This window comes from Neophocaena asiaeorientalis, unplaced genomic scaffold, assembly GCF_003031525.2.
Source record: "Neophocaena asiaeorientalis asiaeorientalis breed wild unplaced genomic scaffold, Neophocaena_asiaeorientalis_V1.1 scaffold45, whole genome shotgun sequence".
Lineage (NCBI taxonomy): Eukaryota > Metazoa > Chordata > Mammalia > Artiodactyla > Phocoenidae > Neophocaena > Neophocaena asiaeorientalis.
The window spans coordinates 3108243-3131244 of record NW_020174642.1 but is presented as its reverse complement, the minus strand read 5'-3'; the positions used below and the strand labels follow the sequence as shown (position 1 = coordinate 3131244).

Sequence of the window (23002 nt, the reverse complement as noted above, 5' to 3'; positions counted from 1 at the left end):
GAAGGGGAAAGCCACAAGGCATAGCATCAGGGGAAGGAGTGAAGGGAAGGGTTCTCTGAGTTTCTCTGGCCGCCCATGGTGCAATGCTTTGCTTGAGTCCAGACCCCACCCACTTTACTGACTGGCAGGCTACTTCTCTGTCCTGCTCAGGTGCAGACTTGGCCTCTCCCTGGGCCAGTGAGGGTGGATGCTTGTGGTCTTTGTTGGCTTCCTTTCTGTCAGGCTGGACAAGATGTCCCAAGCTCATCTTGCACATTTCCTTCCCCAGACTTACAATCAAAGGACCCCTGATTCCTTCAGTAGGAAATAATATCGAGAGACCCTGATCTGGAGGGTAGAGTATACATTGCTACTGAGTTTGTTTGTTTGTTTTGGTTTCTGACATGATAAGCAGTGAGGTTCATTAGTTTCCGTTTTCTTGCATATTTTAGAGATCATTGTGTTTTAGTTTTCTTTTTTTACTCTTGTTATTTATTTTTTTTTTTTTGCGGTACGCGGGCCTCCCACTGCCGTGGCCTCTCCCGTTGCGGAGCACAGGCTCCGGACGCGCAGGCTCAGCGGCCATGGCTCACGGGCCCAGCCGCCCCGCGGCACGTGGGATCCTCCCGGATCAGGGCATGAACCCGTGTCCCCTGCATCGGCAGGCGGACTCCCAGCCACTGCGCCACCAGGGAAGCCCCTACTCTTGTTATTTTTAAAAAATGTGAAATGTTTATATTTTCTAGTCAAAACTATAAAACAAGATACATTCAGAAAAGATCTCTCACTGTTTTTCCTCCCTCCTGTTCTATCCCTTCCCCTGTAGGTAAGCATTTTTAATTACTGTTAGGTTTATTCTTCTGTTGTTTATATTTGAAAATACAAGCAAGTATGTATATTCTTTATCATTTATACACACACATATATTTACACAAAGGTAACATTATACATTTTCTTCTACACTTCTGAGCATGTTTCTCACGTCCATACATAACTGAAGATTGGATGAGAGAGAAGCAAACAATTGTTGTCTTGGGATTGACTTCATAGTATTATATAATGTTTTCACATCGCTCCAGGCCACAGGGTCCTGTGGGAGAGGAGGCAGAAAGGGGTGTCTGAACAGGGTTGGGGGGGGCTCTAGGACCACCATTACCACTTCAACCGAGCAGCCACACTTCTACATATTTAGCATCCATACCAAATTTGGTCTGAAAATGGTTCCTGCCACCAGAAGAAAAATTCTAAGAGAAAATGGCCACAATTATCAACCCAGACCCACTGATTCTAGCCTCTGAGAAAGTTGCTTGGAGAGCACAGGCTTCATGTTAACTTTACTATGCTAGGTTAGTCTTACTGTCTGGCATTGCTTAAACTTGAGTCCCAAGAAAACTTTGTGGGAAGAAAATCATCCATTCAACCGTAGAGAAAAGGACCCAATAAATCAGTTTGTCCACATCTTCATTTGAGGGAACCCATTATTCACATTTATGAAAGATCTTTAAGGAGACAAGAAAATACAAAGGAAATTAAAGAGGCTGCTAGAGTTTGAAGTAAACTGTCATTTTGCCTTGAGTATATAAAACTAAAGTCCTTTGTAGACGGGGTATTGAATTAGCTCAAGAATTGGCAGCCCCAGTGAAAGACAGGTATGCAGGCTGACTTTCTTTCACTGTTCACCATACCCTTTCTGCCACCTGGAAAAACCACTCTTGATTGTGAAAGTGGACAGGCAGCAGGCACAAAGTCCATGTGTACACAGACAAACCATATATGTGTCTAGGCCTCACTGGACACATCATGACTTGTACCCTTGGGGCCTGGCACAATGCCTGGTGTATAGTAGGTGCTCAGAATGGTTGAATGAACAAATATATTACACTTCATCCTCATGACCTAAATGGAAATGAGTGAGGAACTTGGCTCATCACTGTTAAAAGGTTGCTTTAGGGGCTGAATTGTGTCTCCCCCAAATCTCATGTTGAAGCCCTGACCCCCAGGACCTCAGAATGTGACTATATTTGGAGACGGGGTCTCTAAAGAGGTGATTAAGGTAAAATAAGGTCATATGGGTGGGCCTTAATCCCACAGGACTGGTGTCCTTATAAGGAGAGATTAGGACAGAGACACGTGGGCACACAGAGGAAAGGCCAAATAAGGACATAGGGGGAAGGTGGCCATCTGCAAGCCAAGGAGAAAGGTCTCAGGTGAAACCAGACCTGCTGACACCTTGATCTTGGGCTTCTAGCCTCCAGAACTGTGAAAAAATAAATTTCTGCTCTTTTGTTACGGCAGCCTTAGCAAACTAATACAATTGCCAATCTCTCTCCAGACCTACTACAGATGCAATGTCAAAGTAACATCTTGGATGGCTTGCCATTCCCATTCCCACGTCATATAAGCCAGAAAGGAATTGTTCTGAGTGTGTGTTTCATGATGCTTTGAAATCTCAAGTGTATCTATGGGACCAGCTCAGCTGTAAGAAAGCCCTTTATGAGGTCATCATCCCACTCTTGCCAGATCTCTGCAGATGGAGACACTCAAGCTTTGAAAAACACTTGAAGAGCTACCATGCCTCACTTTGCAAAACCTCTTTTAAGAAACATTATTATCAGAAATCTATTCAACAGCATGAAGAGGAAGCAATGTCTCCAGTATTTGAAAACCCTGAGAACACTGCAATATGATGGCTTTACAACTGTATATTTTGGGGAAACTTATATCCCTGAGAGTCTTGTAACAGGGGAAGATTTTAGTGATGGCCATTTCATGCCAACTCCAACTTGGTGTATTGTGCATGCCGGTGGTAGTCAAGGATGGATGCCTTGGAAATATCGGATGTTCCTAAGGGATGAGTTATGCATCAGACAAGAAGAAAGCCTCTTCTCTGAGTTCTGTGATGTGGCAAAGAAGACCTACGGGAAGTGCACCATTGTGGTCAAAGACAGAAGGCAGCAGGATGAGATGAAGCCAAAGGAAGACACAGAATCCGAGGCCCAGGCCCATGTCCCATCAGTCCTTAACTTAACGAACATCACATGTTGTCCTGAGGTGGCCAAGTCCTATGGCCATAAACTACTCTCTCTGCCTTCCCCTTACAGTTATCTGAACCCTCTAGACTCAGCCTGGTCTTCTCTGAAATGGTTTGTCATCAATTACAGAAAGGAGTTTTGTTTGCAATCCACTGATGGTGTCTATTCTTACCAGTATATACTCTTCAGTGATTTAATTAGCAAAGGGATTGAAAGGATAAACCCAAGCAAATGGAGAACACTAACTAACAAAGTACAAAGATGGGAAAACTACTATCTTGGTAAATTTTCTGAAGTGCGATTCCTCTAACAGCAGGGCCGTGCTGTGGGCATGATCTTTACCAATTCTGTTGGGTTTGATTCTGGACCACTGCAGCCAAATATACTCCAACAATGACCTCACAGGGATGCTGTGAGGACTGCTTCCTAAGGGCATTGGCAAAGTGCTTATGGTTCGCTGAAGGTTTCATTAAATCTTGTTGGTAAATTAGTGATCTTGACTTTCATCTGGTTAAGGCCACTCTGAGGGCTATTATGTCAGTGAGAGGATGAGAGTTAACCGAGCCCAAAGGAGCTGGGAAGTGAGAGAGATGAACAGAGCTAAAGGTTGTGTGAGGAAAAAAAGAGAACCAAGAGTGTGCTCACAAAAAATTGAAATTAACTAGTGTGCCTACCGGTTTCAGTCCACCAAAATAATCCACAGGGAGCCGGCTTGCCATCAACAGATGTGGTCCAGATGGTGGCTGAACAGGCTCTTTCCCTTCCATTGCTTGAAAGCAAGGAGGCAGAGGGTGAGCAAGAGACATCCAAGGAAGTTAAACCCCAACCAGATCCTCCAGGCAAGTTGGTGGTCCCCATAAGGAACCTGGAAAGCTATGACAGTGATTGGTTCAAGTTGGACTTGGTGGGTGAACAGGTGACGTAAACAGGAGGGTCTACAGAACCCATTTATCCAATCCGTCTCCCATTCCAACTCCAAGAATCCCAATGGGAGGTCACTAGCCCGTCATGCAGTTGCACCTCGGGGCCCTGGTTGCTGAGCCACCTGTGGCTAACAGCACCCTAAAGTCTGGGGCTGCTGCTAATGGTGGCTGTAAGGATTTGTGGTGGTACTTTTCACTTTTATAAAAAAAAAAAAAGCCCTGCCTCCTATTAAACATATCACAAAATTCACTCTTGTTTATGTACATTCAGGCAGTAATTTTATAGCAGAAGTAATTATTCTGGGATATGTCAAGAACAATGTCTGAAAATTGCTACCAACTCCCAACAGACTTGCCTGTATATCAGATGGTGAGGCCAGGTTCCCGCTAGCCAAGCACAGAAAAATCAGATTCTTTGCTTGTCTTCTGCCCTAATTCCTTCCTGAAACTCCCTGGATTATTTAGAAACACTTTGTCAGAAAACAGATGTTCGGTGCTTTTCAGCAACTAAGCGGTGGACTTCTGCTTAATTATGATTATTATCATAATTATCATCCTGTTTTTATGCATTTTATCTGCAGATGAATCACACTTACCACCTCAAACCACTGGGAACCAGACACTCTCAGCTGCACCTCCCACTTTACAGCCGACCGTGCAGTATGAGTTTCTTGTGGCTGCTGTGACAACTACCACACACTTGGTGCACTAAACCAACAAAAACTTATCCTCTCCCAGTCCTGGAGGCCTGAAGTCTGAAATCAGTTCCGCTGAGCCAAAATCAAGGTGTCAGCAGGGCCACGCTCCCTCCACAGGCTCTAAGGGAGAATCCATTCCTGGCCTCTTGTGGCTTCTGGGTGGCTGCCCGCCTTCCTTGGCTTGTGGCCACATCACTCCAATTTCTGCTTCTGTGGCCACATTACTTTCTCCTCTTCTGTGTCCAATCTCCCTCTGCCTCCCTCTTATAAGGACATGTGTGACTGCATTTAGGTCCCATCCAGATAATCCAGAATCATCTCACCATCTCAAAATCCTTAATTTAATCACACATGCAAAGATTCTTTTTCCATATAGGGTAACATTCACAGGTTCCAGAGATTCAGACCTGGATACATTTAGGGACCATTATTCAGCTGAGCACAGGTTCTAAAGAAGGTTTTCTTCTGCCAGCTGAAATACTGCATTTCCCACTGAAATACTTCACTTCCCACCACATTTCCCAGGGGTAACACAGTTACCCCTGGTGAAATGGCTCTCACTGTGTGGTACTTTTATTTTTAAACCTTTTATTTATTTTATTTAAAAATTTTTTTAAATTTTTTGGCCATGCTTCGCGGCATGAGGGACCTTAGTTCCCCAACCAGGGATCGAACCTGCACCCCCTGCCATGAAAGCGGGGAGTCTTAACCACTGGACCACCAGGGAAGTCCACTGCATGGTACTTTTGTGTGGTTTTTTTTGCTACCTGTTTCATGTATGTTTCAGGATTTATGTTCCTTAAGGGTAAGTAACAGGACTCAGACCTCCTTGGTGACTTCAGTGTCGGTGGCCTGCGTTTGGGATGTGAGTGTGTTTTGCCCCACGTCGCATTTATCTCACACCTGTCTAGAGTTCTGTAGTGACAACCACTAACAGCTATACACGCTTAACTCACTTAATCCTCACAACAGTCTGCGATGTAGGAACTACCATTGTCTCCATTTCTCAGAAGGGTAAACTGAGGCACAGAGAGATACGTAACTTGCTCCAGTGCGGGAGAGCTGAGGTTCAAATCCAGAGTTCCCAGGTAGAACTGTTATTCACACAGCCTCTCTACTAACGAGCAGCCCAGTTCACCCTCAAAACAACCTCTCAGGTAGGTCCTATCACTTTCCCATTTTACAGATGAGGAGACTGTGACACTCAGGCCAGTCAGAGCCTAAGCCCATGTGCCCAGCCGCCATGCTTGGCTTGCTTATTGAAATACGGTGTAAGGCTTGCCTCTGACATCAGACAATCGGCTGGCAAAGTGGCTGCCTCCAACTGGACACAACAAAACATACTTCAGTACAATATTGAGCTAGAGGCAGGTACTTTTTAAAGACACATTATTTTGCAGTGAGAAAAAAAATGGGAGGGTTTTGGGTTATCAGATGAACGAGATAGACCAACAGGAGCTATTTTTCTTGGAAAACCGAGACGATCTAATAAAACGAGTTTAGGATTGTATTCCTTCGAGGCCTTGTTCAATCATTAGAAAGCAAGTAGGGAAAAAGAGAACATCGGTATAACCAGAGATCAAAGGGCCACGGGTAACGTGCAACTGAGTTACATAATATTGTACTCATAATTAAGAAATGCTGCTTTACGCCAAGCATGGAAACTTCCAGGAGAAAATAGTGGAAAGTACACAGGGTTTTGGGAATCGGATGGATCTCGTTAGAATCGCAAGTTTCCAGCTTGTTAACTATGAGACTTTGGACAAGTTACTTCCCTGAGGCTCAACGAACTCATTCGTAAACTAGAGTTGAGGGCTTAAACACTTAGCACACACCAAGCCACTACATCATGACCAGCCCCGACTCAGCGCTCAATAAACTGGAGCTCCTGTTACTGCAGTGCAGGCTGGGATTCCAGCAAGGGCATCCACAGTTGCTCCTCATTTCCTTTTCACTCTCTGTGGCAAATTCTCGCTTTTTATCACTGGGTTGTAATCAGAGTAGACACATCTTAAGACGTGTCTTTTGATCAAAGGAAATTCTTTTCTCTGGCATTTCTTTTAAGACCATCTGCGATAGGTTAGGGAATTAAGGATAAGAGGTCTCTTCTGGTGGTGTGGACAGCAAGGATGGAGAGTACAGCCTGGAACCTTTTGGGAGCAGCACTTGTATGAAATAAACAGTAGGTGAGGGCTTCCCTGGTGGCGCAGTGGTTGAGAGTCCACCTGCCGATGCAGGGGACGCGGGTTCGTGCCCCGGTCCGGGAGGATCCCACGTGCTGTGGAGCGGCTGGGCCCGTGAGCCGTGGCCGCTGAGCCTGCGCATCTGGAGCCTGTGCTCCGCAATGGGAGAGGCCACAACGGTGAGAGGCCCGCGTACCGCAAAAAAGAAAAAAAACCCAAAAAACAGTGGATGATAAGGCCCAGCAGCCCTGCAGGTGTGGACACATCTTCTGGAAGACCCTTCGTGATGTTGGTGGCGCTGACTCCTTCAGAGAGGTTGGCTGAGGGCACATCTCATCCACTTTGGTCCTCGTCAGGACCAACCACCACACGCCCACTCCCTTCCCGTGGGCCAGGCGCCCCCTGAGGAGGTGGCGCGTTGGAAAATGTGCTGCCCTGGAAAAAGCCCAGAGGGAAATAGGTTAATGGAGCTGAATGCCCACTGGCTCAGGCCTTGACCACTCAAGGAAGGTCCAGGCTCAACTGAGTTGATCGAGCTGCACCTGGCCAATCAGGGGACCGAGTTGCCCACCCCCCATCCCCGCAGGTGGTACACACTCCTTCCATTTGTGATTGTTTTACATGTACAGAACATTTTTATATACTTGGCCTCATTCAGTTTAGACAACCCCCTGTACATAGGCAGGGCAGTGATCGTTAAGCTCGTTTTACAAATGAAGACAAAGTGGTAACTGACTCACCTGGAGGGATGCCCACCTGTAGTGGCAGGAGGGTCAGGACTAGAATCCTCGTCTTCCTATCAGGAAGTCCTCACAGCCCTCTCTAGCTGGTTCTATGGGTCAGTTAGGATTAGGTCAGGCTATGAGTAGTGGAGACCTAACCACAGAGATTTAAATAAAATAGAAGGTACCCTCCCATCCTCCACCAAAACAAAAAATGCTAAGGTGGCAGTTCAGGGCTAATATGATGGATCCACGATCATAAAGAACTCAGGGTCTTATCTTTTTCCTCTACTGTCCTAGACTTGGTTCCATCCTCAACATCACCTCATAGTCCAAAATGGCTGCTGAAAAAGCCATTGCGTTAGCATTCCAGGTAGCAGAGGAGGAGAAAAGGAGGAAGAAGGGCTCATCCCTTTTCTTTTAAGGGGCTTTCCAGGAAGTCTCACACTTAAACCTTCCACTTAAATCTCACTGGCCAGACTTAGTTGCAAGGGAAGCTGGGAAAAGTAGTTTTTATTCTGGGTGGTGATGTGGCCAGCTGAAAATCCCTGCTCCCCTTCCTTTGGGTGTTACCACTCATCCACTCACCAAATATTCGAGCACCTTCTATGTGCCTGTAACGTGTGGCCTGGACAGGGGCCCAAAGGAAGTAAGCTCAGGCCCTGGAGGCAGTCAGGTTGGTGGTGTGGAGTACCTCTCGGTCAGTGAGATTTTGGAGGTGTGGGGAGTGAGGGCTCAGAGTCCAGGGCCTGGCTGGGGAGTCAGGGGCAGAGCGGCAGGAAGAGGTGAAACTGGAGCCGAGGCCAGAGGAAGAGCAAGGACTTCATCACAGTGGGTAGAAGAAGAGGTCAAGTGTGTCCAGCTTACCCACTTCCCAGGGCACAGGGTATGTGAGTGTGCGCTCGCACGTGTGCGTGCAAGTGTGCGTGTGGTGGGCAGGGAGCAGTGTGAGTGGAATGAAAGGAAGAATGCAAGTGTGGAAGGGACAGGATGGAAAAAGAAAACAACGTGTTGTATGAGAAGGAGTTTGGGCTCTTCTAGAAGGAGAGGAAAGACCCTGAAGGGTGTGGTACAGGACGATGGGTTAGGGTGTGGAAGCATAAGTTTTCCCACCAAGGAGTCCAGCTCTTGGTTAAAAACCCATGTGTGGTTTTCCAGGCCTGACCGCAGGCAGTTACAAAGGTGTCACCCAGCAGGGCTCATGGGGGCAAACACCACCCTCCCCACAGCAGACTTGGTGACAGCCAGGGCCCTGCCGTCTCTGAAGGGAGCTGTAGTCCACGGCTCAGGCCGCTGACCTGGAGGGAGAGGGGAGAGGGGACTGCAGGCCCCAGGTCCTCGGGCTCTGCCCACTGCACCCAGCATCCCTCCCACACTCAGAGCAGAAGGACTTGCCTCAAGCTAAAGGGGAAACCGAGGCCTTTACCCAGCACAGCTTCCCTGGGTATCCCCTCGCCCTGCATGTACCGGGGCCTTCAGTGCCCGGCCCCCAGATGCCACCCACCTCCAGCCCGGCCAGGTTCCTTTCCCTTTTCCTCTGGCACCTCCTTCAGCCTGTGATCATGCTCAAGCTTACTCCTTCAGGAAAAACCTTTCCCTCAACCCTGCCTTCCCCTAAGGCTACCAATGTCTCTGTCCCCACCTTTGAGGTGCACAGCAGGCGGCAAAGTTGGGAGAACTTCTTTTACAATTTTTAAATAATCAGCTCTCCGTGAAGTCCCTCCAAATTTAATTCAATGGGGCTAATTGTGAATCTTTGAAAAGTACAAATCAGTACATTAGAGAGTGTCCAAAACATCTGGAAACTCAAGGGAAATATTGAGCCAATTATTTGAAAACTAACTAGTTATTTGTAATTAACATATTGCTCAGACAAAAATTTGTTTCCTGACTTTGCAGACCACACACACACACACACACACACACACACACACACACACACAACTTGAAATTAGGATGCAAACGGCACTGTTTCTATTTCCTCATACCCTCCCCACTTCCCGCAGCCTGGCCTCTGTCCTCACCTTGCCGTCTTGAAGACTTGATGACCCACGACTTGGAAGAACAAGAACGCCTGCCCACCTGCCCTGTCCTTGCACGGGAGTGAAGAGTACAGGCCCAGAGCTGAACTGCGAGGTCCACATCCTGTCTCTGCCTCTTGCCAGCTGGGGAACCTTAGACAAGAGAGGTTAACCTCTCTGTGCCTCGGCTTCCTTATTGTGAGACGGGGACGGTGACACATGTTGGGGGTAATAGATGTAAAGCAGGAGGAATAGTTAAGGGCTAAACAAGGATTCGCAGCTACGTTCTCTCCCCTGCTCCCCAGCCTACTGGCTCCAGATGTTCCTTCCCAGCCCGGCTTCTGGCTCATCTTCCTCTGCCCATCGTTTAAGGCTCCAAAGGAGATTCAAGGACCACCTCATCGGCATCCCCTTGGGGTTTTCAAATTTGTTCACAGATTCCTGGTCTCTCCCGCATGGCTTCTGATGCCGTGGGTCTGGGGCCCAGCCCAGGAGTCTGCACTTTAAACAGCCTCTCGTGTGCGCTCACGTTTAAGAACCCAGCCTCAATCCTCTTTTTCCCTCCAGACTCTCCGTCACCCTGGCTTCCCTCCGACAAGGACGAGGCCCGTGGCATCTCAGCACAGCCGGGGACCTCAAGTCGGCTGAGTCGCAGTACCGTGCGTGCGCAGGCCCGGCCCCTGCAGGAGGCTGGGAAGGTCGCATCCAGGCAGGTGTGCTTCCCTGAGATGAGAATTTGGTGACAGACGGGCAAGAGATGACCTTTTTTCAAACGCCCCAGATTTTTTGTTTGAAATATTCAGTTCCTGAGATATATTATGTACGTCTCTGCCTCGTCAAGCAAAGTATATAAAGACAGTTTCACCTTTCCTTAATGTCATGATGGGTGTCGTTCCTGGTGTGGGCTTGGCGATCGTACAGACGAGTTCTCAGGCCTGGTCTGCTGCTCAAAGACCGTCTCTCTTGCTCTGAGGTATTTCTGCCGCCAACAGCCTTTCTTCATATCTGATTCTAGTATGTTGTAAGCTCAAGAACCAAAAACGTGTTAGGAGCCCATCTAACAAGACGAAATATCTGTGTGAGGGATCCTGGGGCTCTCTTGTGCATGGAGGACGTAGATTCCAGTTTACGTTCTTTGAAACATCTTTCAGTTGCCCAGGGATGGTGGTCTTATGGAATCGTTCTCAGTTATGGTCCCGAGAGAGGCTGGGTAGGTGCAGTCAGATGGGGTCCTGGGTGTGGGCTTTACCAATCGCTCCATCCACCCACGTGTTCATGCATCCAACCACTTATTAAAAGTCAAGCTACAAATCTACTGACTTCATGTACACACGGTTGGAAGAGTATCAATAACTCCAACTACAGTAAGTCCCCTACATACAAACCTTCAAGTTTCAAACTTTCAAAGATGCAAACATGCATCTGGTTCCAGCAAGGAACCAGAACCTGAGCCATCAACGTCAGGCATGAGTGAAATTGCAGCCCTCGGTCTCCTATTGCTGACGACCGTTCAGCTCTACCATCTCCCACCTCCTCTCCCTCCTCCAGTCGTAACTCTTCTTGCCTGTTCACTCGATGCCAGCCCCTATATGCCAGCTGTTGTGCTGTACTGCTGTACTCTTCAAGGTACTGTCCTGTAAGGTTAAAAATGTTTTCGTGTTTGTTTTTTATGTATTATTTGCGCGAAAAGTATTATAAACCAATTACAGTACAGTACTATAGAGCCGATTGTGTTAGCTGGGTACCTAGGCTAACTTTGTTGGACGTACACACAAAATTGAACTTCCGAACGCACTCTCAGAACAGAACTCGTTCGTATGTTGGGGACTTACTATAGTGATTATCTCCCCCTAGTGGAAGAAGAGAATATCAGAAAGGTTAACTTAAACCCCAAAACACCGGTTACAGAAAACCTGTGGGCGTGGTCAATGGTTTATTCCTATCCTTAGATGATCTGCTACCAAATTTTCCAAGAAGACGGCCAGATGTTCCACAAATTCCAAAACTGAGTTCTAAATCCCAAAGCCTAGAAACACACCTGTGTTTAAAATAAACCTGAACCTCTACTAGATGGGCATAGGGTCTCCGTGAAAAGCCAAGGCCACTCTTCATCCCCTGCCCTGGGATTTACGAGGCACATAGGTGTAAGTACGTATGAGGAAAGGGTGCCCAGAGGTAGTGGGTGTGATGCCAGGCGTGCTGGGAGCCCACGATGCCCTCATCCTGCAGAGAGGTGAGGAAGCAGAGGCCGAGGCCCTAGCGCAGGAGCCTAGAGCAGGGTGGGGGGGTCACCCGCCAGGCGGCAGAGTCCGCCCTGACAAAGGCTAGGCCATGGCCCAGGGTCAGTTCTGGACCTACCTGAGCGGGTCAGGGAAGCGAGGGTGCCAGGCTGCGTCTCACCTCTGCTCTGGTCATCTGCTCCTGCCATATGGGACCCAGGCCACCGCGGGGCTCCCAGGCAAAGGCCAGAGCAGCTTCCTGCAGGGAGGCTGAGGTGTGAGCACGAGGGAAAGTCCCTTCTGTTTGGGGATTTGTAGCTTGTAGAGTCAAAGTCTCCTGTATTTAAAACTTTGATTCTGTGTAAATTCTGTTTTCTAAATTGTGATTAGGAGCAATCACAGTAAAACTTAAGAAAAACATAATTCCCTTTATTCCTCATGCTTAAAGTTCCAAGTTCTGCCAACCTGGGCCAGGATGGCGTGGGGCAGGGGGGAGGTAGGGGGAGTATCTACTAACATGCCCTCGTGCAGATTTTCCACGTGGCTGCCTGCAACGAGACCAAACATTCCACCATATTTGTGGCTTTGGTTACTGTTGCCTCATTCCCCATCCTCTGTGGTATCTGGAGAGAAGTGAAAAAACGGGAACCTTTTAATAGAGACCTCAGTCGGTTAGGGGCTGAGTCAAAAGACTTATGGACCCCACTCCTCTCAAATATTACAGTCTGCTGGGCATGTCCCGCCCTTCATCTCACATCAGCAAATCGGAACAAGCAGACTGGTGGGGAGAGGACAAAGCACACCTGGGATCCTCTTTCCTCCTTACAAACAGGCAATTCCTCCTAGACTCGGTGCCCACCGGGGCAGGAGGGTCTCATCCCGCACCCCTCCCTGCAAGGACCTCACGGGTCAGCAGACGCACGATGCTCCTGGAGCAGCGAACAGCCCCTCCCCCCAACAATGAAAACACAAGAAAGAGCCCAAGTGCTCGGAGGAGAGAAAGAGGAAAGGAGCGTAGGCACTAGGGCAGCAGGTTAGAGGGCTGGAGGGGTGGGTGAGGGACAGCAGGCTGACGCGACAGCTATGGCCCCGTCGTCTGTGGAGGTGCACCTGTGATCTGGTACCCACAGCTAGGAGATGCTAGAAATGCAAAATTCCCTCCTCTCACTACACAGAGGGGTGTGTGTGTGTGTGTGAGAGAGAGAGACAGAGAGAGGGAGAGGGAGGGAGGGAGAAGGAGAGAGAGACATACACCTACTTTGGCTTATTCCAAAGACCGGAGACACCCTTTTTACAAAGGTATTTTATTTTAGTAAACAAAATACTGGTTCTTTTAAAAGCACAGAAAAATTCACATCGTTTTAAGTTAGACTATAGGCTGGGAGTTTATCTTCTGACATACCATTCAATCATTAAATCTTTCATCTCAGCCGGAGTCCACTCAAGCTGACATTTAAATTACAAAATCTAGAAAGGAAGACCAAAGGGAGAAGTATGAAATGTCTCACAGAGTAAGAGTGATTATTTTACTCGCTCAGCATCAACCTTTAAGTTCAGCCATTTACACTTAAACAGAAACCACTGAAGCATATCTATTAAGGAATGAAGTTTTAGCATCACAATTTCCTTTCATCTAAAAAAAAATCCCTTTTGTTTAAAACAAGGCTCCAGGCCAAGCTTTGATAAGCTGCCAGCCTAGGACGGGGAAACGGGCTGCCCTGGTCAGTTCTAGGCTCAGCTGGACAAGCCATCCCTCCCTACTTCACTGACGGGCCTCTACTGAAGTCTGTGGGAAGGAAGAAGCGATTAGGGCCTCGCACCTCGTCCTTTCTTTCTTTTTGCGGTTAACACACAAAAGGATGACTCTGTGGATTAGAAATCCAATCAGCGTTTCAATGGAAACTGCCTTCCCTCACCTTCTTCAATTCTGAAGTGCTCCCTCTTCCCCCTCTAGTGCCTACTCATGAATTTCAGTCAATAAAACATCTTTTTTTTTTTTTTGCGGTACGCGGGCCTCTCACTGTTGCGGCCTCTCCCGTTGCGGAGCACAGGCTCCGGACGCACAGGCTCAGCGGCCATGGCTCACGGGCCCAGCCGCTCCGCAGCATGTGGGATCTTCCCAGACCGGGGCACGAACCTGCGTCCCCTGCGTCGGCAGGCGGACTCTCAATCACTGCGCCACCAGGGAAGCCCCCAAAACATTTTTTTAAAAAAAAAAAAAAAAGAAAGGCAAGATTTCATAACAATAACTTCTTTGGCCTGGCAGGGCATCCAGCTCACTAAGGACCAGGGAGAGGACGGTCTCCTCCCCTGGGGTGAGAAACAGGAGCTGAGCGCTTCCCGCAGCTCCCTCCCTGAACTTGGCATTCAGGACCAGGACACAGTACGACCGGGAGGGACACACTGGGGTTGAACGTTCGACCTGGGTTCAGTTCTGGTTCTGCTCTTCACCATGTACGGTGGGGGCCACTTTTCAATCTGAATGGACCACACAGGGCCGTCAGGAGTGGTCAGTAACATCGCTGTATGTGAAACGCTCAGCAAAATGCTAGCCCAGAACAGTCATTCAATACGTTATGACAATTATTACTCATAAGTATGCTTCTTAGCCTCAACAAGTCTACGAGTATTGTAAGGGAATTCACGTCTACAGAAGTCTGTCTCAGAGTGGACAGAGGTTTTGGAGGTCACCAACCCAGTGGTTCCTACAGTGACCTGTTGCTGAGAAGACAGCATAAGAATCACCTAAAAAGTTTTCAAAAGAACAGATGCCAGACCCAACCAGAGGCAGAATGGAACCTCTCTGAGGCTGGACCCTGGAAATCTGCATTTTAACAAGCACCCCAGGCAAATGCTGATCATTAGCCAAGTTTGGAAACCACTGATCTAGAACTCCCTGCTACCATATTTGAATCCTCTCATTTTTAGAGAAAAGCATAGAACTCAACCTGAGAAGTGATGAAACTGGGTGAGCACAACAGAATTTAGGAAACTGCTAATTGTCCTAAGTTCGATCTGTAAGTGGGTGTTTAATAACTTCCTGGTGCCTTAACTCAACAAACACATTCTGGGCACCCCCTGCGCTCTGGGACAGGCACTGGGCTACAACAATGAGGAAGACTTTGTGCCCAGTGAGGCGGTCATCGGGAAGGCCCTCTGGCCAGGGGACCGACCAGCAAAGGCCAAGGGGCACGAACATCTATCGTGGTCAAGGAATGGCCTGCAGGAGCACAGAGAGGGGCAGCAAAGGGGGCAAACGTGACCGGGGTGAGGATACACTGGGAAGGGATTTATATGCCATACCTAGGAGTCATTATCCTGAGGTTAGCAGGGCTTCTTAATCTTAGGTACACGCAGGGGTCTTAAATGACCTGTGACCCCACTTCCCCCTGTCTGCAATTTTATGTACAATTTAGGTGTTTCTAGTATGTGAGCTTCTGCAGGGAGAAGGTCCACAACTGTCATGAAATTCTCAAGAGTCCTGTGACCCAAATCCTGTTAAGCACCATTGCTCCCAACGAGGGGGAACCTGCGCAGGCTCCCCAGCAGACGGGGCTCGAGGGTCAGGACCTGCAGCCCGCACCTTATACACAGCTGTTCTACCTCCTGTGACAGGTGGGGCTCCGCGCTCGCCCACAGCCTTCAGATCGAGGGATCCGGAATTCTCTGAACTATCACATGCAAGGACAGGCCCGCCCTAACCCACTGTGCAGTCTGCATTTGCAAAGTCCCGGTACCTTTGATTTCCCTTTAGTTATCCTTCTTCTCTGACTGCTTCTTCTTTTCAGCTTCCAGTTTTTGCCGTTTTGCTTCCAGTTTTTTCCTTTGGTATACTTTGGCTCCGGCAAACGCCAGGCAGAGAATTAATGTTTTCGCTGCCAAGATATACAGCAGCAGGGGCACGTGTTCAAGAACCTTAAAGAGGAAAGAAACTATCCTAGATGATCTATAATTGATAAGGAAGGTTTCTCTCATGTTCCTTCATTCAACACACATTTCCTGTGCACCTATTATGCACCAGGCACTACACTAGATGCTAGAGCTTCACTGATGTAGGACAGACGAGGTCCCTGTCCCCGTGTCACTGACAGTCTAGTTTTAGGTGCCCTTCATCACTCCCTTGTTGCTGGCTTCACAGAGAGGACCACCAGTGGCCTGCAGACGTCATAGCTCTGCTCCCTCACAACCTGACCTTGCACTCTGCCGATCACCTGGCCCCCTGCATCTGAGGCAGCAGCTCGGTCCAGTGCGAGAAGCCGGAGCCAGGGGATTGGTCCCAGCCCAGCTCTGCCACTGACTGACCCACTGACAGACCGTGTGACCTGGGTCAGTCACGTGACTTTCCTGAGCTTCTGCCTCTTCACCTGCAAAGGGAGGTTGGACCAAAACTTCCTTCTGAATTCTCCACCCTTACAGGATGCTGTGATTTTCTCTTGGTTCCAGCTACTCATGAGCACTGGTATTTGAAGATAAAATAAATATAAAAATAAAATACAATAAAACATTAAAACTTAGCTACTTGTTTATTGTTCCTATCATTTCCTGTCGGAGGGAAGTTTTAACCCATTGGCTGGAATGAAGTCTGGGGAATAACTAGGGATTGGAATTACTCACTTTTTGCACCAGCAGGCTTTATTATGAAATTCTGTATACCACAAGGATCTCAAGGCAAATACTACACTAGTTTTGTAAACATGATTAGTATGACCTGAGTGATAACGATGAGCTCTCTGTGTGATTAAACATTCCTTCCCAAATAGAGTGAAAAGGTATGTGAGACTCTGCGACGGACAGTGCTTTAGCCCCTCCCTCCAATGATCTAACTGAAGCTCATCTGAAACTAGTTAGAGAAACCTTTAGCTGAGAACAGTACGCTCGCAGACGTGGAGGGCTAGAAAGGATTTTAAAGACGACTTGGTCTACACCTTGCTCTACACACGAGGAGAGTAAAGCTCAGGGCAGTTGAGAGGCCCATCCACGTTACACGGCTAACTCACGAGGAGGCCAGACTTGGAACAGAACGTTCCAAGCCCTACGCCAGTTGTCCTTCCACTGATTCTTGATTTTAATGTAGTGGAATTAATGAAATCAACAAGTTATGTCCCAAGAACACCCTGAGTGACTAGATAATGGTTTTCAACCACAGAATCATTTTAAGGTAAAGAATACGCACAACACGTGCCCTTCAGAACGCTCACTCTGGCCACAGTGTAAAAGACTAAAAATGCTACAACAGTGAAAGCTCTTATCCTGACGGGCAGCAGCAGCTTAGAATACCAATGTGGTGTCCGGGTCCTTCCTGCCTCAGACCTATGGCTAATCTCCCCGACCTCCCCCCAGCAACCCTCTAACTCACTTACTTTCTTGAAGGTTCACATTTTAGGGACGAGGATTGGCTCTATGTTTATAAGCCAGCTAAGAAAGAAAAGGTTGCTAAATTGTACCTTCCTGGAGGCAAAGACCACCAGCTTGGAGATATAAACTTCGTTTTACGTCCACTAGGACTTCCCAGGCTAACTGAACCCTGGCTTGCTCTGGCAAAAGTTACCCTCTTCCAATTCTCTCAATCTCTATGGGTGAGCCTCTGGAGTCCTGTTATAACCAAGCCCCCATCACAGCCCATGGTTCCCGTGACCTAAACCCAAAACTTAGCTGTGGCAGTTACAGGAATGTACATCATTGCAACCAGAAGTTAGAAACCCACTGAACTGGAAACACAACAACAAATGGACCCAGGTAAGTGGTTTCAGTATTTACTTTCTTTTTAAAGGCTGTGGAGAGAAGGTGACAAGAGGCAGAAGTTTCGGGACTGAGAAGGGGCATAGCAGTGGTAGTGGAGGTCAAGGATACCACAAGGGCTAAAGCGAAAGGTTTCAGGGCCCCTGTTCCTGCAACACTCTTGGACAGTTTTGCTAAATCTTCAGTCGTGTTAAATCTCCTCCTCTGATTTCCTTCTAACAAACCCCTCACGTTAACTCCCCAAACCTGCAAATCTTCAAGGGAGTAAATGAGTAAAATATAGCTGGGTGGATTAGATCTATAACAATTTTTTAAACAAATTCCCAATACCTGTGTCGTGAGAATGACTGACTTTTTAAACGCACTCTGTTGCTAAGGTACTAATACACAAGTAGGGCTGCCTCGCTGATGGCCACAGGCCGACCGAGCTAGAAAGGGAAGTACAGGATTCACCGGGGCCTCCATAATCCTTCAACCTCCCGGGGGGTCACCGCAATCAGGGCAGGAGAGGCCATTCCTTTCTGACACTACATGGAAGGGCGCCCCCCTTTAAACATGAAGCTGCTCCCCGGTAGCCCTGGAGCTGTGTGTCTGCCCGAAGTTGGGAAGGTACGGGCAGATTTTGTTCCTGACACAAGAAAGGACTCCTTTTGTGACAAGCAGGATTGGCCTGGGTGGTCAAGTGGGTCGATGTCACTACACAATTAAAAAGAAAACTTTCTCTGTGTAGTGCCTCACCGGTACACATCAGAATCCCCTGGGAACTCACTAACCCCAGGCCTACGCAATCAGAAACTCTGGGCATGGGGCCACATCCGTATTTTAACCAGTCCTCATGGTGGTCGTGCTACACGCTGTGGCCTCGCAGCACCAAGCACATGGTCTGACCCTCGCTGGCTGACGTGGCCTCTGGTACCAGCTACCGCCTGTCGTCAGGCTCTGCAGAGGCTAAAAAGCCTTCCCTACATCTCACCCCACACTGCTCTCTGCTTCCCCTACCCCACACCCTCTTACTGTCTTGTCTTTCCTTCCCAGCCTTTCTACTGGCAGCGCTGGAACCCCAACACAGGCGAAACAAACGCTCCCGCATCTCCAAGCCCTGCACAGAATGCTCACTCCGACTGCTGAATCTCAACCAGGCTCAGTCCCCAGAGCCCTCCCGCAGGGCCCCCCAAGCCCCATGGAGCTGGGGAAGGAGGGGGGTCTGTACTCTCCCACCTCCCTGATCCTGCTTCCAGACCTTTCCACTTCTTGCGATGAAAGCCAGCGGCTGTTCTGAACAAGGAAATGCTTATGATAATTGAAAAATTACGATGAGTTTGAAAATACACACATTACACATATATGTGGAAAAAGCACGGGAAGAAAATACACCAAAATTGTTCATAGTAGCCATCTCTGGATAGTGAGACGACACATGATTTTGATTTGATTTGATCCTTTTCGAAGCATCTATTTTCGTGACTGCTCTCTTAGCCAACCTCCAACCTACCCCATTCCATCTCCTTCCAGGAGGTAATGTGACACTCCCCTTCCCTCTCCAAGATGTGCTGACTATGCCCACAGCCCTCTGAATGCTTGCGGCTAACAGGAAACTCTCTGGTTGCCCTTGAGCTTCTGCTCCCACCAACTGCATCTAAGGTTTTACAGGGGTCAGTTGTGTTTATTCTGCAGCCAGTTTACTTAAGTAGCACTTGATGTTATAATAGATAATTTATTTAAACACGAGACTCATGAACTATGACTGTGTAAAGGAAAGGCTGTTTCCATGAAAACTAAGTTGCATGCTTTGAAAGACTCAATTTGAACTGGAAAAAAATGCAACTGTTGGCAACACAAATGTAAAAGATTAGAGAAGCAGAGCATAAAAATCAGGAAAGATCTTGTATGCAGATTGCTTCATCAGATCTTAGTCATCCACTTTAAAGAAACCAAAGTGTGAAATTATAGGTGAAACTTCAAAGGCATGGCTTTTGCAAGAAAAGTGAGGCACATGTGAGGGCAGTTGATGTCCTCTCAAAGAAGAGGCCTAGCCTTCCTCCAAAAGTCTGGCACATAAATGTACATTTATCTGTCTTCATTTAAAATATTATGTATTATCATGATTCCTGCTTTAATCTACTTTTCTTCCTTCTTTTCTTGCTTCTTAATCAACCCATCCCTACAGAACTACTATTCTGAATTTTTACGAGCAGGAGAAAGAAAAACCCCAAGCCATCAATGTTTAATGGTATTCTTACCTTCCAGTTCATGCTGGGCCAACTGGGAGCTCCCTCCTGGTCAGTGCGGGCCACTCCACTCAGGCAAGTGGGAGAGGGGGCCGGAGCGGCAGGTCTCACTGTCCTGGTGGGGAAGAGAAGAAGCAGGTCAGCGTGGGCTTTCTAGAGCAGACCACCTTAGGAAGACTTCTCTTGCACCGAGAGAAGGCCCATGAACAAAGACGGCAAGCTCTGCAGAGAGGAGGGTAAGCGTCCCCAACAAGGGGACCAGAGCCTGCTAGAAAGCAGAAGGCCTGGGTGAGGGTCGAGCTCTTGCTGAGCGGGTGGATGCCCTTGGCAGCTCTTCACTGGGGAAGGGAGCACAGCCAAGTGGAGGTGGCGGCACTGCTCCTGAGGGGACGCAGGCTCCTATCCCATTCATCTGTAGACGGAGGAGCCCAGGTCCAGGATCTGTTCCTCCTCCCACGCCCTGCCTTGAATGAGAGCTGGTCTGTGGATGAGTGTCATTTTATTTCTCAGGTCCTCTGAGTGTTAATTCAGGTAATCTTGGCTTTTTAAAATATCTGAAGGGAAGGGAATCAGTGATGGGGGAAAACGATATCCTAAGAAAGCCGTTCAAATCGAGAATGCCCTCTAAGACGTGAGAGAGACCTAGGGGAAGGTGAGGCGGGAGGTGACAAGGCAGGGACACGGCTGGAGCACAGGATTTGCTCTGAGGCCTCCTGCGTCACTATGTTTAGAATATGACACATACCCCAAGAGTCAGAAGACTTGAGCTCTGGATGAAGAGCCTACACACTCTGGTAAGTGACTTCCCTCTGGGGGCCTCCGTCCCATCTGCAAGTGAAGATGGGGGTGTCAACTAGATGGGCTCTGGGGCCCCTACTTTTCTTACAGTTCGGCGACTTTCAGCCTAATAGTCACAGCTTCGCTCTACTGGGCCCGGCTGTGCTGAAGTGCACTACATGCGTTAACTCAGCTAGTCTTCACACCAGCCCCATGAGATGCAGTTTACCGTCTACACTTTGGAGATGAGGAAACAAAGTTTCTGTGACACGTCCAGAGTCACGGTGGGGACTGAGATTCGAACACATCCAGTGCGGCTCCGGAGTCTTATCCTAAAGCAGACAGAGAGCTCTGCGGTTAAAAAACATGGGGATGCTTCTCTTTAAATGTATTTACAATTAGAATCAAGAAAGCAGACAATTTCACAGGCCTTTAGAATGGGGCTGATGAGATAAACTTCAGGGAGGACGGTTTTTAAATTTTTCACTTACAAAAACATCTAAATAGAGAAAGTTCAGACCTCATTTACTCAAGGTCATAGTATGTTGAAAACAAGCTAGCAGTTGGCACAAGATAGCCAAGTTTTCCCCGTGACTTTTTCAAAGTCAGATAAGCTAACAGCAGGAATTTACACCATAAATCTGTTTACATGCGATGACCATGACTGAAGGTGTGCATTACCTTCACGTATGAATGGCCTGTTTGTCTTTAAGTAGCAGCAGATTCTGCCCTGCACTGGAGAAATATGTTCCTACCAGGTTATAACCTGCTGCTGGAATTTTCACTTGGAATAATCTCTAATAATCTCAGGAATCAGCCATGTTGTAAATTAAAATGTTTAAGGTTGTGCAAATTTTATTTTTACAACTCCTGCTTTTACCGAGTTGTCTGCAGATATAAGTAGACACGTTTGGCTGTTCCCCACACATTTTCTGAGCCCAAATTACATACTCGGTGAATTGAAGTAGGTAAGATATTAATCCCCAAGGTCAAGGACCACGAGTAGGTCCAAAAAGGTTATGGGGGAAATAAAAAGAACGCCCGGGGCTCTGGCCCTCTGGTAAACATGTACTATGTTTACTCGCGGTGTGACCTTGGATGAGTCACTGGGCCTCTCTAAGCCTCAGCTCCCTTGTCTGTAAATTCTCCTTCAAAGATTGGATCATGAACACTGAGCACCATGTTCAGCACATGAAAAGCACTGAACAAATTATCAACCGTAACTGTTATGATAAATACCTCTTTCCACTAATGGACATGTCAAGCTGCAGGACACAAGCAAGTGGCATCCAGGGCAAAGTGTGACAGCAGGGTATAAAGAACCAACCCTGGGCAACCAGGAGAAATGGACTCTATTCTTGGTGGCACCAGTGGCAAGGCATGTGACCTGGGGCAAGCCATCAGCCTCTCTAAACCAAAGTGTTACCGTTTTAAAAACCAGAACCCAAAGAACAACGCTGCAACACTGAAATGCCTAAGTCACCACTCTCTTTGATATCACAGAATCTGACTAAAAATATACTGGCAGCTGCCTCAACATCATATCTAGAGTGATAAAATGCAATCTCTTTAGGAAAGAAACATATTTAAAGTCCATCTACAAAGCAGTGGAAGGGGTGCATTGAGGGTGGGAGATGAGAGGGCAAATCAATCAAACTCATCCCCACCCACTGCCTCCAAATGATAACTTTTCTCCATCTCCCTTAAATTACAGGCTCCAACTCAGCCATTTTTGTAGCACCCTGCAGGACTTCAGCAAATGAGAACAACTGAGAAGGCTAAAAATATCACCAGGCTATTTGCTCTGCTGCCATATGTACACCTGGTGCAATATTAGAACCAGGAGGCAGCTGGCATCTGAGGGCTGAACTGCAAAAGCCAACAAGACCGGGACAATTTTGAGAGGCATAAAATCTGTGAAGTGCAGGAAGTTTTAAGCTTCCCCTGGAACTATCCACCGTCTCAGCTTAAAACCCAAAAATAACAATGGCTTAGGAAGAAATAATTCTCTTTCCTTCACTGCAAAGATATCCTGATTTCTCCTTTGCCAGATTTCTCCTAAAAAACAGAAGACCCAGTGGCTTATTTTGATTAGGCCAATTACAGCAATATGGACAATGTGTAGTCTACAATTTTCTTCTTGGCACACCTAACACACCCAAGGGTCGGTCTGTCTCTGGGTGTCTCATTCCAGCCACTCATTAGGCTGTGTCCTTAGTTTGAATTGTCCGAAGTTGTTCTCATTCCCCGTCTCTACCGTTTTCACCTCAACCCTTCACACAGTCATCTGAAGTAGAGATAGGTGCGGGGAGGAGAGGGTTCCAGTTGAACCTTGGGTATCACTTGGTCGACCTCTGAGCCCCACGCCCGGGTCAGCCGGGGTTCCCAGGGCGACGGGCTAAGCCTCGGCTCCTCCGTAGCCGGAGGGCCGGGCCAGGGTCCGCTACAGCCGCGATACCTGGGAGCAACGCCTGCCCCGCT

The 23002-nt window shown here is 47.9% G+C and overlaps 2 protein-coding genes across 7 annotated transcripts in view; one reads left to right on the top strand and one right to left on the bottom strand.

Annotated features, from left to right (window-relative positions):
* Positions 1-875: 875 nt before the first annotated feature.
* The window catches only part of SMIM11 (small integral membrane protein 11), a 22307-nt gene continuing 180 nt past the window's right edge, over positions 876-23002 (bottom strand). The window contains exons 2-7 of one of the 6 annotated variants that reach the window (XR_003004981.1): positions 20751-20853; positions 20490-20572; positions 19757-19859; positions 15515-15692; positions 3686-3780; positions 876-1069 (exon numbers count right to left, since the gene is read on the bottom strand). Coding sequence is in view for 5 of the 6 variants with exons in the window: in XM_024758310.1 (XP_024614078.1) it covers positions 15528-15692; positions 19757-19768 (177 nt within the window). In the remaining variant the exon portion in view is untranslated. Of the gene's footprint in view, positions 1070-3685; positions 3781-13065; positions 13245-15514; positions 15693-19756; positions 19860-20489; positions 20573-20750; positions 20854-23002 lie in introns of those variants that run through there. The other 5 variants (XM_024758310.1, XM_024758308.1, XM_024758311.1 and 2 more) reach the window with 5 other exon arrangements.
* On the top strand, positions 2229-3401 carry CUNH21orf140 (chromosome unknown C21orf140 homolog). The gene has a single exon (XM_024758306.1). It carries the CDS (start codon positions 2551-2553, stop codon positions 3319-3321), a length of 771 nt encoding a protein of 256 aa, XP_024614074.1. The 5' UTR covers positions 2229-2550; the 3' UTR covers positions 3322-3401.